General features: G+C 37.2%; 1 protein-coding gene across 7 annotated transcripts in view; it reads left to right on the plus strand.

Moving 5' to 3' along the window:
• Nucleotides 1-15,724, plus strand: part of CCDC149 (coiled-coil domain containing 149) — a 39,066-nt gene extending 23,342 nt beyond the window's left edge. For 2 of the 7 annotated variants that reach the window (XM_072406374.1, XM_072406379.1), the window contains 7 exons: nt 1,333-1,405; nt 3,344-3,428; nt 4,453-4,597; nt 5,889-5,965; nt 8,591-8,623; nt 13,150-13,269; nt 14,143-15,724. In XM_072406374.1, the coding sequence (XP_072262475.1) occupies nt 1,333-1,405; nt 3,344-3,428; nt 4,453-4,597; nt 5,889-5,965; nt 8,591-8,623; nt 13,150-13,269; nt 14,143-14,672 (1,063 nt within the window). In that variant the 3' untranslated portion in view covers nt 14,673-15,724. Of the gene's footprint in view, nt 1-1,332; nt 1,406-3,343; nt 3,429-4,452; nt 4,598-5,888; nt 5,966-8,590; nt 8,624-9,683; nt 10,383-13,149; nt 13,270-14,142 lie in introns of those variants that run through there. The other 5 variants (XM_072406377.1, XM_072406380.1, XR_011919991.1 and 2 more) reach the window with 4 other exon arrangements.
• The last annotated feature ends 324 nt before the right edge of the window (nt 15,725-16,048 follow it).

Below are 16,048 nucleotides of genomic sequence, written 5' to 3' on the forward strand. Positions count from 1 at the left end.
TTCCTCTGTTGTACTTGCAGTGCCCCATTCCTCTGTTGTACTTGCAGTGCCCCATTCCTCTGTTGTACTTGCAGTGCCCCATTCCTCTGTTGTACATGCAGTGCTCAATGCCTCTGTTGTACATGCAGGGCCTCATTCCACTGTTTTACCTGCAGTGTCCCTTTCCTCTGTTTTACTTGCTGTGCCCCATTCCCCAATTTTAAATGCAGTGCCTAATACCTCATCAGTTGTACAAGCAGTGCTCCATGCCTCTGTTGTACATGCAGGGCCCCATTTCTTTGTTTTTCTTGCAGTGCCTCATTCCTCTGTTTTACTTGCAGTGCCTCATTCCTCTGTTTTACTTGCAGTGCCCCATTTCTCTGTTTAACTTGCAGTGCCTAATTCCTCCGTTTTACTTGCAGTGCCTCATTCCACCGTTTTACTTGCAGTGCCTCGTTCCTCTGTTTTACTTGCAGTGCCCCGTTCCTCTGTTTTACTTGCAGTGCCCCGTTCCTCTGTTTTACTTGCAGTGCCCCGTTCCTCTGTTTTACTTGCAGTGCCCCATTCCTCTGTTTTACACGCAGTAAGTCATTCCCCTGCTTTACACACTGGGCTTGTTTTTCCTGTATTATACACAATTACTCATACATCTTGTCTACAGGCAGCATACCAATCTGTTATTCTAACTGCCTAACACTTTTGTACTGCACTCGTTGTACAGAGGTATTATCACTGAGAATATCAGAGGTTGTTTTTGTTTAATTATTATTTTATTTTAGTCAATAAGCATTATAATTTATTTAGAAAACAGAGTTAATACTTATAAATATCATTAAAGAGGAATGGGAGTATTTTTTTGGTGCGTTAATCACAAATTTCTCATAAGCACAAAAATATAAATTTTAATAGTAAATGTCTATATTCAGCCAGAAGTGTGACACCCCAGTGTATGTAATAGGAGTTTTCAGTGGAGCTTTGAAAGCTTCTAAAGTAGTAGAACCATGGAAATGTTAATGTGTGAATTAAACATTACAGATTTTCTATAAACAGTAGAAATAAATGTGCAGGGAAACTTACTCATTACTTACTCATTATTGCTATGAATTTTTTTCACATCATCATTACCTTATTGCTTCTCTATATTTTTTTGTGTTGCATCTGGAAACAGAAGGGAGGGAAGGATTTCATCAGCATTCATCCTTCCAAATTACCTGTTGAGGGAACCGTCAGACGTTTGCTAGTCTAGACCTAACTTCTATTTCCCTCCCTCAGACTGCTGTTATTGTTCCATCACATTCTCATGTTCTTGTCTCCCAGCACACCAATATGAGATTTCAATTTGTTTTCCTCCAGATATTTACAGGAGAGACTGAAACAACTGCAAGAAGAAGTTAACCTGCAGAAAAGCAACATCATCAAATACAAGGTAAAAGAAATATGTGTATAAGCTAAGAAATGAAATCCCAAAACACTTGTTGTTAAATAAAATGTGAACGTTGTACTTCCACAGAATCCTTTTTTTATTGTTTGAACACCCCAGATGTGGACTGGATTGTTAGCTATAATACGAAGACGTGATTATATATACCAAGAGACAGTTATCAGATCTGTGTAAAGGCTTGTACGTTCAAAGATTTCTGTTGGTTATGGTCTTGGGGTAAAATCTAGAGTTAGAACAGATATAAAGATGTCGTTTAGTTATCCGCCATGACTAACATTAATTACAGCTATTGTTTATTATTGGGGAGAATGCAGTGGGACACCCCCAACTCCTTCTCCTTCCCTCTGTTGAATTCTGTATGACAATCGGTGTGGTTGTTAATTTTTAGAATTTTTTTTATATCACAAGTTACAAACAAACTTAGGCAAGTTTCATAAAAAATGTAGATGCAATAGGAACATCTGCACCTGTTTAGTGTTGCAACACTAAATAAACACACAAAAAAGGTTCTTGCAGCTGCAGCTGAAGAAAGAAAATAGGCAGTCACTATTTGGCCACACTATCACAAACCAGAAAATCTGTTACTTTGCTTGCAAAACGAACCTAAGGAGTTGTGCCTAAAACATTTTGCATGCAAACTACACCATAATTAACTTGCACCATGATTAACTTCCTCCACTGAACGTACAGTTTGTACAATTAAAAACACCCAGGTAGTCCCAGCAAGGTATACAGTAATACTTTATAATGACCAAATATAGGGCACAACTGCATTCCTGGTCTTTGGAATCAGTCTGTAAAGGAGCAGAAGGCCTTAAATATTTAAAGGCAATAGGCTAAATTCAAAAAGCTTGATCACAAGGATAGGAGCCTTTAATAAAAGTGTAACTTTTACACAAAAAAAAATATCACTTACCTTCACCAATAAAAAACGCCTTTGAGCTATTCAAAAACTGAGCCCAGAAAATCCTGTTTTGTCTCCCTTTTTCCTTTTCTGTCCAGAACTGGCATCTTTTTTTTTTTTTTTCTTCCGTATTCTTTCTGGCACTTAAACTTGCATTGAGCAAGCTCACAGCCTCCTGCGATATGTAATGAAAGTAACCCAGGAGGCTGTGGGTTTCCCTAATGAGAACAAGTGTCCCGATTTTAATATTTTCCCCCTCGCTTCCTTTTGGGCCTGTAGTTGTCACCAGCAAACATAAGGTAAATCTCCCCAGTTTTGACATAGAGTAAAAACTTTTCTTACTCTGTCGAACCCCCTCCAACCCCAAAAAAAAATGTTTGGTAAGGGACCGACTTGTAGCAGCATAAAAATGACACATAGATTTGAAAGTGATAGCGCTGATGTTGGGTGCCTTTGCATCAAATTAGGGTCACTCTGCTTTCTTTGTTCTCCTCTACTTGTGGGTATAATAAGTAATAAGTTATATATTTTGACTTGTGCTGATCAGTGGAAAAGGTGCCATTTACCTTTGCAAAAATATCATAACTTTTCTAATTGCTTATTTCCTAAAACTATTGTGTTATCACGACCCCCCTCTCTCTCAGTATGCGAGTATGTATGTATATGTATACACTAAAGGACTGTAAACCTGAGGTGGTGTATGAACCATGACGTTGCCTGTTTATTAATAACCTCTTCTATACCCAGATGTCTCATTTGTTATACCAAACCTGTCAAAATGTAAACCACATTTAATTAACAGCAGAATAATTAGCACAAAAGGATAATGCTTCCATTGTCACCATGAAAAGGAACAGGATCAGCATTCATGAATTGGGGTCAGACTTCCCCAAGGTCCATGGGCCCAGAAGCAGTTACTGCCTCCTATTGCTCTGTCACTTTCTGTACACAGAAATGATAGCAGTAACGTGCTTATTTTAATGAAATGCCTGTCCGTCATACTATCTTTTTCATTTTAGAATGCTCTGGAAAGGAGGAAGAATTCGAAGTCGGGTAGCAAGTCAAACAGCAGTGCTCTGACAGGGGTACTTTCTGCCAAACAAGGTACCTGTTGAATGGGGATACATCTTTATCAACGTGTGATCAGAGAAATGGTGTGGTTTCATTCCAAAGTCATTCTTGTATGCAACACACACCAATGTAACTTTTATGGCTTGAGATTTGTGCATGTCTCTGCACAAGTGTACTTCATTAACTATAGGCTTTATGGCACAGAGTGCAATGGGTTACTATATTACCATTACATTGTATAAAGAGGCACACCTAGGCTCCCTTGCTTCCTTAACAATTAATATAATAATAATAAAATGCTCCATGCCATTTAAAGCTGACATAAATTTTGTGCCATCAGTCTGCAACCATTACATGAATGATGGATAGTAAGGAATGTTTAGGTAGTCTGATACAGGTTTTACAGGTGTCATGATGCAAAGCTGAGACTTATTGTTTATTATTACACAGTTATTTATATATATATTATGTTTTACACAGTATTTATGTAGCGCCATCATATTACGCAGCGCTGTACAAGGTCTATAGTCATGTCACTAGCTGTCCCTCAAAGGAGCTCACAATGTAATGTCCCTACCTCAGTCATATGTCTCTAATACAGTCTAAAGTCGATTTTAGGGGAAGCCAATTACCCTAACTCCAAATTTTTGGGATATGGGAGGAAACCAACGCAAATATGGGGAGAACCTGCAAACTCCATGCAGATAGTGTCCTGGCCGAGATTTTAACCTGGGACCCAGTGCTACAAAAGAGCACCTACCTCTGAGCCACTGTGCTGCCCTACAATAATTTATATTTGTCCCATTGTTTATGGTAAAGCTTCAATATCACTTATATGCTATGTACAGAAAAGACTGCACGGAAAAATATTAGATTTTAGAAATAGACAGTAACCAGTTCATAATTGCCTAAAAACAACCAAGACAATGCTGAGAAAGAAAATTGGTGCTCTTTAAATATTGTTGAGATTTCATCAGATTTGTTTGGTGATCCTGAAGAGAAGAATGAATTTTATCTGAGTATTATCTGACGGCTGCTGTTTCTCTCTTCTTTGTAGTTCAGGAGTTATTATCAGAAGACCACGGCTGCAGCCTTCCCGCCACTCCGCAGTCCATCTCTGATCTGAAGTCTCTGGCTACCGCTCTGCTAGAAACCATTCATGAGAAAAATATGGTCATTCAGCACCAAAGGCAAACCAACAAGTATGTGTACCTTTCTCTGTGGCCTCCCATCTACTGTCACTGCTGAGTTCAGCTTGTACTTGTAGAGAACGGAAGAGAAAACAAAGTGTTTCATTACAGCTTGGGAAAAGAAAATCAGCCAAGCTATACTCAATTCACAGCTGCAGCCTCGGTAACTGTTAAACTCACTGTGTTCATGATCACAAAATATCTAATACACTTCTATCTGGGCATTCACTGCTGTCTGAATTTTTGAAATGGAATTCCATAATTTATCTGCCTCCTTATTTTTATGTATTAATACATTCCTATTATTCCTAATACATAAGAATTAACACACAGAGTATAACTTTGCCATTATTCTTTATTTTCATCATCCTTGCATCTGATTTATGTAACCAATTGTTTTTTTTTAAACTGTATTATTAATTTGTGATTTACCTTTGCAATTTTTATGTACAAGCTCTAAGAATGGAAAACTTCTTATGATCATTTAGTGCGACTACGTCTTTCACATACCACAAAGAGGTGAAAGGCGCCGGGTCACAAGATGTTATTAGTACATTAACTTCAGTCTGTACACCATGTTCCTGATTTAATAAAGCTCTCCAGGACTGGAGAGGATACACTTTCATCAGTGAAGATGGGTGATCCAGCAAACCTGGAATTGGATCTGGTCCAGGATTCAAAACATTTGACAGCAAATAGAAAATTACTTTGAAAAAATCCATTCCAGGTTTGCTGGATCACCCAGCTTCACTGGTGAAAGTGTATCCTCTCCAGCCCTGGAGAGCATTATGAAATCAGGCTCCATGACTGTTTAATGGGTCTTGGACAAAATCTTTAATCTTTGTATACTTTATGCTGCAACATTCATATTATATGGGTATTGATTAGCCAAACAACCTCTTCCGCTTTGTTTTTTAGAATTTATATATGTATTTTAGATACCTATCATTTAAATTGTTCCTCTTTATATAACTGCTGTTTATATTTAAAAATGTAGCATCCAGAGCCAGTAAAAGCCAGGTTGCATTGCAACAAGAGTTTTCCCAACTTTGCCGCTGTAAAGCTGGGTTATAAGTTAGTATGTTGTGATCATATAAATTGTAATGATGAATATACTTTTAATTGAAAAGGAGAACAGATTTGTTAATTGGTTGTTTTGGTATTGCTTTGGTAATTTGACAGCTGCTGGTCAGAAAATAATATCCTGTTGGACTGCAGTTCTAAAGCTTTATGATTGCCTTCATTTAATTGTTATAAACACATAAGTATTAACAAACATGTTATGTTTCCATATTTGATACAGGATTCTTGGTAATCGTGTGGCGGAGCTGGAGAAGAAACTTCGCACATTAGAAGTGTCTGGGCTGTGGAGTCTTCCAGGTCAGTTTTGCTTCAAGACTTGCCAATCAATATATCTGTCTCCAATATTACTTATTTTATTGAAATGTGTTATGATCAGTTTATCTCATATGATTTTGTTTAGTCTGTCTATTTATTTGTAGTTGTAAAATTCTGGAGCAGGAAGGCACTTATCACCTTAAAAACATTAGTGATTAAATTCGTTATTCATAGAGTATAACTAGCCGTGCCACATGTACACATAGTTAATACCCCCAACCAAATTGGTTAGGTGCCAAAGCCTTTACCGTCCAATAGTTGGACTATACCATAGGAAAAGAAGGAGGAAAGAAAAGCAGGCTTCTTTGATAGGCTTGGGAGAATTAAATATATATAAAATCAATGATAAATTTTATTAGTATACAAAAAAACTTAAAATAAAGCATTCAATAAAACAATATTGACAGGATATACAGATTATCCACACTGTACTGATAGTTTGCAGACGCACAAGTTTTTAAATGTTTTTACCTATCGGTACAGTGTGGATAATCTGTATATCCCGCCTATTCTCAATATTGTTTTATTGAATGCGTTATTTTAGGTTTTTTTGTATACTAATATAAATTATCATTGATTTTATATATAATCATTCTCCTGTGCTTATCAAAGAAACCTGCTTTTCTTTTCTCCTTCTGTTCCTATAACATTAGTGATTAATTTGACTCAGCCTTTTCTAAGTCTTGGCCTTGGGTCTGCAATGATAAGGCTAGAATGGCAGATGACAGAAGTAAAGGTGTGGTTTAGGGTAGTGGTCGCCAACCAGAGCCGTGAACCATGCCCCCCGTACGGATCACAGGCTCAGGGAAGTGGGCTTGTTGTGTCTCTGGGCAAGTTCTGGCATCATGACGTCACTATGGGGGACGTTTCTTCCCCTTTGAGTTACACCTGGCTCCTCACGGTCCAGAGCCGGTAAATTTAGTGGTCTGTGGGCCTGAAAAGGTTGGCGACCACTGGCTTAGGGTACTATGGACTGACTGGTGAATGTTCATCATTTAGTCATCATCCCTGTTCTAAAACACTGACCCAAAATATTTCTGTGTTCAAGCACTATACCACTATCTCCCAGTCTGATGCAGCAAAATGGTTTCTGCCAATATCTATATTCCACACAGTGTATTTTGGTTAAGTGTCATGTCCTATTTTAGCTGTATTGATTCACAGTCTTTTAAATCCTTTAAAGTCAGCCCTGATAAATTTGCAAATCTGAAAGGCTTCTGTAATGTTCTCATACAATGCAAAGCAGCAGATTTTCTTTTAGGTCAGCATGTTATACTTTCACCACAGGGAGTAAAGAGATATCGCTGGTACTTCCAGGTATGGATCATGTGAACCTAGCGCTTCTCTCATGTGACAGAGCAGGTGCTGAATGATTTGGCCCAGCACTTTCATCTGGAATGTGGAGCAGGGTTCTCAGCTCTATGTGAGCCTCAATTAGTATCAATTAGGAGTTTATAAAAGGGTTCTTCTTCTTAGGGCCTCATTTATAAAGCAGAGGAATTTCATGAGTGTCCCCCAGCTTTTGTGTATAGAAGAAAGCTTGGGCATGTGATCTGTCACATCACCAGCTTTCCTCCAATCTATTCCACAAAGAGAACTTGGTGAGCCTTTAAACACTGAGGCTTGGTTTCCAGAAATAGGGTAGACCAAATATGTGTTCCATAAAACATGGAGACCAGAAAAGAAAGGGGCCCCTTATCCTCTTCTACTGGTATCTTTACCTTCGTTTATCCTTTTCTGAAACAAGCATTCCAAAACTGATGTCCGTTTTTGTCAGTGGCTCAGAGAATTCTGAATTGAAGCATTAGCATGACATCAAGGCACTCTGCTTTTTCAGAAGTACAATGTGCATTGATTGTTTAATTTAAAATATCTACATTCAGTGTTCTTCCAGAAAACTTTTAAGCTGAGTAGGAAGAACCTGTGGATTGCTGGTCAAAAATGAGGTCAAATTGACTTTTCCCTGTGCTGTAATTCTGTCAAATATCTGCCACCCCCCTAAACATTGTTTCAAAGTTTTAATGCCCAAAGTTTTTCCATCATCTCTGTATTATGCCCAGTCGGGTTGAAAATAAGACACGAATCCATCAAGTTCAACCACTAGGGAAAAAAACATATCCCATATAAAAAACCTATGGACATATTTGGTCCAGAGGAAAGCAAAAAACCCTGGTACAATTTCCTCCAGCAGGGGAAAAACAATTCCTTGCTGATCCCATGAGGCAATCGGATGTTCCCTGGATCAACAGTCACTGTTATTTTTACTTTAAAGCTTTAATACTAAAAGGGGCTGGGGAGAATTCTGATGTTGGCTGGACTGACCCCCAAAAGGATGATCGCACTCCTATTAAAGTCTATAGGAGGAAGCTTCTGTAATTCCTAGGTAAATAAAAACATCTTGGTGGGTTTTTTAGTTTAGATTTGGGGGTTAAAATAGGTGGACTAATTGAACTTTTACTTTGTCCTTTAAAATCCCGTATTTGGTTTTATGTGGTCTGAAGGGAATTGTAAATATTCAGCATTTTTTGAAAGACTGTATTTGTGCAACTTCAGCTGAAATGTTAATTGTAATGAATTGCTGTTTTCTTTTTCTTATGCTTCACCAAGGCCTCAGCTACAATGTCTCTGTGGGAGTTGGGCGTAGGTTCAACTTTTTATTTATGTCTGTGCTAAAGGAGAACTCCACTCAGAACAAAAATACTTTTATACTTGCATGATTAAACAATTGGTATGTTTTTTTTCAGTACCAAAAATTCAGATCTGTATACTTAATCCATTGGTGTTATTATTTGAGACACCCATTATAACATGATATCCAGGAAAACTGCATTTTCAGAGGTCAACTATGACTACTTATGGCTACCTACATATTTCCTTTAATGCAGGTTCTTTTTAAAGTGGAACTCCAGATATAAATATACTCTACTAGTACAACTATTCGAGATCTGTTCACTCACCACATGTCCCTTTGCAGCAGATACCAGACAGCGAAATGAAGTTTTAGCTATTTTAATTAGTTTTCAGGCACTGGAAGCTGGATGAGGTTAGTTCAGGCAGCTTATAGGAGAGCACAGGAGGCAATGCAGCTATTCTATTCTATTCTCTTTCATGCGGCAGGAGACCTAACATTGCTGCAGTAGTATTGAGATGTGACCCTTCTGGCTGTATAATATGGCAGGGCTGATATTGATGAATGATTTTTACTTATACTTTGACTGATAAAATAGTTTTCCTATGAATATAGCTAACTATATATTTACCTGGCATTCCACTTTAAAACACGCTGATTAGTTATAGATGGTGAGCTGTTTTTCAAGCTTTTCCTGGCTGTTAAATATCATAAGAAAGATGTTCACTATTACCCACACTCCTTAATCATCAGTAGAATTTTATTTTCTTTTGACTGGAGTTCTCTTTACCAATGACATTAATCCCTAACAATGTTGGTCTCACATTCATTTAATATGTGCTATTACTAATGCATTATCCTTTTGTGCTAATTATTACATTACTAATGCATATAGTCTTTATTTTGCATGGAACCAATTTCCCATTCACCTGTACCTAATAGTTTTAAGGGATTTCCTGTCCTATTTTATCCTCATAGTCAACATTTAGAACCATTTCTGAAGTTTGGAATTTCCAGTATCTGTTTATATATTAACTGTTTTACTCAACTATGCTGTTCCTTTATCCCCAGCAAGTAAGCAGCTGCGCCCTTTTTTCTGGTAGATATTTTACTGTTTTGTGGCTGTTTTCTTTCTAGGTACTATTTGTAGATCTTGCATAGAGTAAAATCAAATAGATATATATTGGGTCACCCAAACTGGATTACACATTCCTGAATGAGATTTCTAAGATGTACTGCAGGATTAAAATATAAATGTTAACTGGCAGGTGAAATGAATAACATTAGATAGTAAGTTCTGTATTAAAGTGAAAGCAAAAAAGGCACCATTTTATCTTCCTAATAGAGTTTAGTCTTTCATTATGGTGAATGCACAGCTCAGTGTAGGATGCCAGGATTTCTGGTGCATTTCAGCCTCCCATGTTTTGCTTTAAGTACCTAGCCCTTCTCCTGTGTGTTTAGGAAACCAGAAACTGCATTTTACCCAGTAGAGGTAAGTATTGAAATCCTCCTTCACCTACTCACAAATATACATGCACTGCAAATCTAAGCTTCTCTACTACTAAATCTAAGCACTGTTTATGTAGAGATCTTTTAGTAGTTGGATTGTCCCACCCACTGATATTAAAGGGCTGTTTTAATGTCACTTCTCGGTTGTCTTATTTCTTTTGTTATTTAATTACTTTTGATCTCTATTTCCTTCATATTATTTACAAAGCCATATCCAGCTGGCTTAGCAGCATGCCCACCGATATAATGAGAAGTTTCTCAGTAAGAAAATATTGCTATACAATAATACACTAATACTCTGTATTTATCCAGCTCAACAAGACTGTTTATGCTAATATTTGAGCAAAGGTCCACTATCACAGTTGGCGAATTTTCTTCTCCTTTCCTTGTTTTTCATTTTGTTGTGCACTACAATTGGACCCTTACTTATGTGTCATTGGTTTTACTTTATCTCATATGTTTTCAGAACTGTTGTGGTTCTTTATTGTAGTATTTAACATCTGTGAAATAAACCATCCCTAAAAGAATATATCTTCCTCTGGCTTCACTGACCTGGAATAAGCATTCAGATCTGATCAAAATTCCTTTTGTGCATACTTGTTTAAATATATATATATATATATATATATATATATATACACACATATACATACACATTTGTAAAATTTGGTTGGTGTTCAGGCAGATATAAAAGATTTATATTAGTGCATCTGTGTTATTATTTGTATTTTAGTAAATTAATATTAGTAAGTACATAATTCTGACCGGGTATCATTTTTTCTCCAGCCTCTGTACAGACATATTGAGCCTGGGAGACAATTTGGAGTGCTGCATGCAAATTGTTGCATACTTAAGAGAAGAATAATCTGACAATATGTACTTGAACAATTCATGTATTGCTGATGTGAACACCAGGCTTTTATGTTAGCCCCTACATAAGACACATCAGTATGCAGTGCAGATGGGAATACTGCATACTGATGCAGGTGCTCACATTAGCTGACCAGTGGATCTATTGTGATGATATGTGTGTGAGCAGAACCTGACTTCATCAATCTCTTGCTGCTCCTTTACTGTCTACTCAATAGGCTGGGATGGTTTTTGCAGTGGCATAGGATTGCAAATCTATTGGCAGGTTAAACTGTTACCTTTATATGGATTTTATCTCTCCTATGAATTTTTAGCTGCAGTTCAGCTTTAGGTTGTATTCTCATTTTACCTATCAGAGATGCTGGAGGCATGCTTGTATATTCTCTCCCTCAGAGCAGAAGCTGCAGCTCTGTTCCATGTAAAGCCCTTTACCTCAGGCCCGAGAATTGACTTTTTGGGTAGAACTAGAAATTTACACAGCATTGTGTTATGTGTTCTTTTGTAATTTTTAAATTCCTGCAAAGGGAAGTTATACAGCCTTGCACTCCTGATGGGTCAGTGAGTGAATACAAATAAATTGATAAATAAATGAAATCCCTGATATTTAAGCCTGCTTTGCTTTAACAGTTCATGTAGAGATTAAGACATTAGTGCTCTTTAAGGAATTTTCAGTAGTTGCACCAGCTCAGTGTTTCAACATAAACAAGATGAGGGATTTTCCCTCTTGCATAAAAAAGTAAAATGCATGCCAGTTTATTGCCAGGAAAAAAACTATCATTGGTTTAAGCAATTTTGGCATTCTCTTGTTACTGCAGCATGACTTCTCTACAAATGTATTTCATTTGAGAATGTTTCTCTCTGGTATAATAATGAATATATATATTACTGCTCGATAGGGATTTGTGAGTTTTCAGTGTTGTTAGCAATGTACAGTGGAAGCACACCCCTACATATATTCTCAGAGCCAGTTTTAGACTTCTTACTGGCCAAAGCAAATATTGAGAAGACATCCTCCCCCCTTCTCAAAGTTAAGAAACGAAACAAATGCAGACCCCCAGTAACAAACGTCCAGACCCCTAGTGACAGGCAACAGTACAGGTACACAGTGCAGACTCCCAGGTATACCTCCGAGTACTTACTCCCAGATAAAAGGCCACCATATAGACCCCCCCCCCCCTATTCCAGTACAGATCCCCAGTGTATACCCCCTTTCCCCAGTACAGGGGCATTGTGTATATATGCAGTTATATGCAGTTAGATAGATAGATCAGATATGGGTTAAGGTAGAATAAGCAATAAGAAGAGAATTCAAGACTGGCATAGCCTCATCATTCAACCCCCCAAAAATACAACAATTCCTCCAATTCAGCACACTGCAACCCATGCAGGTGTTAGAGTTGCTTTACTAAAGAGAAAAAAAACAGATTTTGTTTTTGGATAAGGGGTTGGTTTAAAACAACACATGCTAACCAACTACATGCTTTTCCATGCTCATCTGATATCTGTACACTTTTGATAGTTTACATCTTGGCCGGTCTTGATTTAGAAATGATCTTTGACCTTTATTACACTCTACCTTCCTTTCATACTTCATTTGTCCTTCTTCGTGTATTAAACTAATTGTAATTTCTGCTGTTTTGTTCCCAAAACTTTCAAAGTAGCATCCAGCTGGTCTAACAGCATGCCCACTGATATAATGTGATGTTTCCCATTAGGAAAAATATTGGTATTTTAGGTTGTTAGGATGGAATAATAGAAGCAGCTACTAAGGCTCCAGGGCCATCATTGTGATCAATTCTTTGTAATTAATTTGGAACAAGCACGGAGAATAGTATTTCGGTCTTTTCACTGGCAGCATGCTAGCTGTATTTCAGTGATTTCTAGCCAGGATAATGTCCTAAATCTATGTAAAATAATAATTCAAATATTTAATGCATAAACATTCCTTGTTCTTGGCAATGAGGGTTGATGATTTTGACCATGTTCTTGTCAGAGCTTGCCCCTTCTAAGTTATACTAAAAAATCAGTTTCACAATTCCATTTAATGCATGTTCCATACTAGTTGCAACGTACAACCTTGTTTTAAAGCAAGATTTTTTTTTTGCTGTGACAGAGGTGTAAACTTCTGCTGGTGTTGAATAGATGTTTGTTGTTCTAGCAGGAGGGCGGGATGCCATCTCACTACATGATCAATCAACAACGAACCCACCACAGCGTCCAAAGTCACCGATGATCATGTTTACTGATATTCCTTGTCATAAACCTCTGCTCTATCAAGGTAAGGATGTAACCTGAATTAATTTACTGAGCTATGTATTATACTTGACATCTGAAAGTGCACCTGTCATTTTGCACTGCCGTGGATGGATCTGGGTAATCTTTATACCATTATGTATGTTACCTGGATAGGGTCAGGTTTGAACAGGCTGCATTGGCAATGAATTTAGTGTAGGTTATAGCTGCTTGCTAAGCTATAAATGCTGAATATCGACTGAGAAACTCTTAATTCACCCACCACGTATCTTTGTATAGCTGGCACAAGGACATTGGATTACAGGACTTTAGGAGGCATTGAAAGAACCAAATCCACATCTGTTTCTTTCCTTTCTTACATTCAGACTTATGGATGTGTAAGATCAGCAGTCATTTGATAATATCCTGTTGTTTATATTGCGTCATGTATACTCCAGGTTGATATGGGTGTTATAACAGTTCTTTAACTTACTGAATAAACACTGCAGCATACAGAGGAACGTGTTATATTAGCAGACAGATAGATTGGTTGATCTGATATGTGTTAATGCAGAAAAAGCAATAGGAATTATTCATGATTGCAGAAGACAGAGAGAAATCAACCCATTTGTATTGTCTGTGCTGGCATTGCCTCATCAGACACCAAATACCTACAAATATATCTTCACTTGCAAAGGTACCGACAGGTGCACAACTTGGACCAATGTGCTATGCTTGTACTTAACTTTGAAGCGTACGAATGTTGTAGCTATACCTCCTGAACAAACAATGGGCTGTGGTATCCTGCCTAGGTTTTGTTGTGCCCAAGCTCTAACGGTGATATAAAAAAAAAATCATATGTGTTCATCTTGTTTGTCACAACACCTTCACCCCTCATATTCTCTTTTTGTTTCTCTAGCACACAGGCAACAAAGTGTTGATGTCCGCTGTGGTGATTTAAGCACACGAGCCAAAAATGAGACCAGACAACCACTGGAAAATTCCCAAGATCCCCTTGGTAATCCTTATGAAAACATGTATCTTCATCCTTTAATCCCTCTATTGTGTTCTGAGAAAGAAGAACTAGAGAAGAGAGGGAATGAGATTATTGAACTTTCCGAAGAACTGGCAGCAGTTGAACTGGAAGATAACCAACTTATCAGTTCAGTTGAAGGACACAGTGTTGCAGATGTGGCTCCCTCTCTTGACAGTTTTGAGCCTCCATTGTCTAGTCCAGGACTCACTGACCACTCGGAATCTGAGCTTTTATCTGCTGGAAGCTTAGATGAATCACAAGACTCTGCTGATGGAAGCATAGATAGCGCTGGTCTCCAAGGCTGTGTGGACACAAAAGAGGGACTGTTGGAGTCTTCTAAGACAGATGAGTCAATAAAACCAACGGATAGTGATGAAAGTGTTGGAAAAGAAGTAGAGGAGAATGCATCATGACCAAATGCCCACTCATTCCAAAGATGTGTCTTGCTTTGTTTAAACAATGTATGTTTTATTTATTTGATAATTCTTCCTAAAGTTGAAGATGTTTTATAGAGTTGATTGTTAAAAGACCACCAAATTTAAAACACAAGTTCCGTGCAAGTTTTAAAAGGTTACTAATACAAAACATATAAAAAATACAGGACGGTGATATATTGATACAAATAAGAATTTAATTGAGCAGCAACAGTTTGTCATTTCTGTTTCTACTACCAAAAATAGCTGATAATGTCAACAATAGCAATATACAGTGAAAAGTATATGTCATTTTTTCTGGACCAAACACCAGAATTCACAGGCTACTTAAGAAATAGGAAACATTGAAATTGCCAAATATCATTAATATTGTAACCTAAAAATGCTTCTTTCTTACCATAAATAAAACGTTAGTGCCTGATTGGCCTAATATAGATAATTCCCTATGCCAGTCTTTTTGCTTTTCACAACTTCTCTCCATAATGTGCTTCCATAACATTCAGCCAATTAAATTTTGTCCTTGCATTCTTCTCCTAAGAAACTAACTAAGAAACTAAACAAGCAAAGGCTGAGAGCCTGGACTGGCTGAAAAAAAGGCTTTCCAATGGACTGAGGGAACAAACACTCAAACTTCTGTACTTGTCTGCCCATCACTATGGGCAAAAGTCTATGCAGTCATATGTTCTAAAGACTAAGCATAACTACCACCTGCATCTCTTCACAATCTTCCATCTGAGCAAGCCCTATGGGTGAATCATGTAATAATGTGTGTAATGCAACTTGTGTTTTAGATTCCATGGTCATTTTAGTCTGAAAATTTAATGGACACTATTCTTTCTTTTGTCCTTCAGTGTTTAATATAGTTTGTGTGGACTGCTTGTACTTTGTAAATTTTGTCCTTTGGTAAATGTTTGTCTATATTTTGTATGTAAAATACTGATATATTGTTTAATCATGGATGTTATATCATTGATATAGGACATTGTTATACATTATTATTAAAGTAATTATTAAAATTTTATGTTTTCCAACATATAGACCATGTTAATAAATAGACTTAGAGGCCAGTCCACCCAAAACTGCTCTTTCATTTTCAGGTAGATGTTAGCTAGTTAATTTACCAACTAATTTTTTATCCCCCCAATGTCTTGGATGGTGAAATCTCTACACCTTTGACTTGCAAGGTTGCATCGTAACTCTTTCAAGAATGTTCTTTGCTTGCTGATGTTGTGTTTATCTATCATACATTATGAATACTTTTACAAGAAAGTGGAGTGTTCTGAAATGGAATTCTTACTAATGGAATTTTTATAAGAGAAGAAGAGAAGATTCATCTTTGTTTTTTGTCTTTTGGT

The sequence above is a fragment of the Pyxicephalus adspersus genome, chromosome 3 (genome assembly GCF_032062135.1).
Source record: "Pyxicephalus adspersus chromosome 3, UCB_Pads_2.0, whole genome shotgun sequence".
NCBI lineage: Eukaryota > Metazoa > Chordata > Amphibia > Anura > Pyxicephalidae > Pyxicephalus > Pyxicephalus adspersus.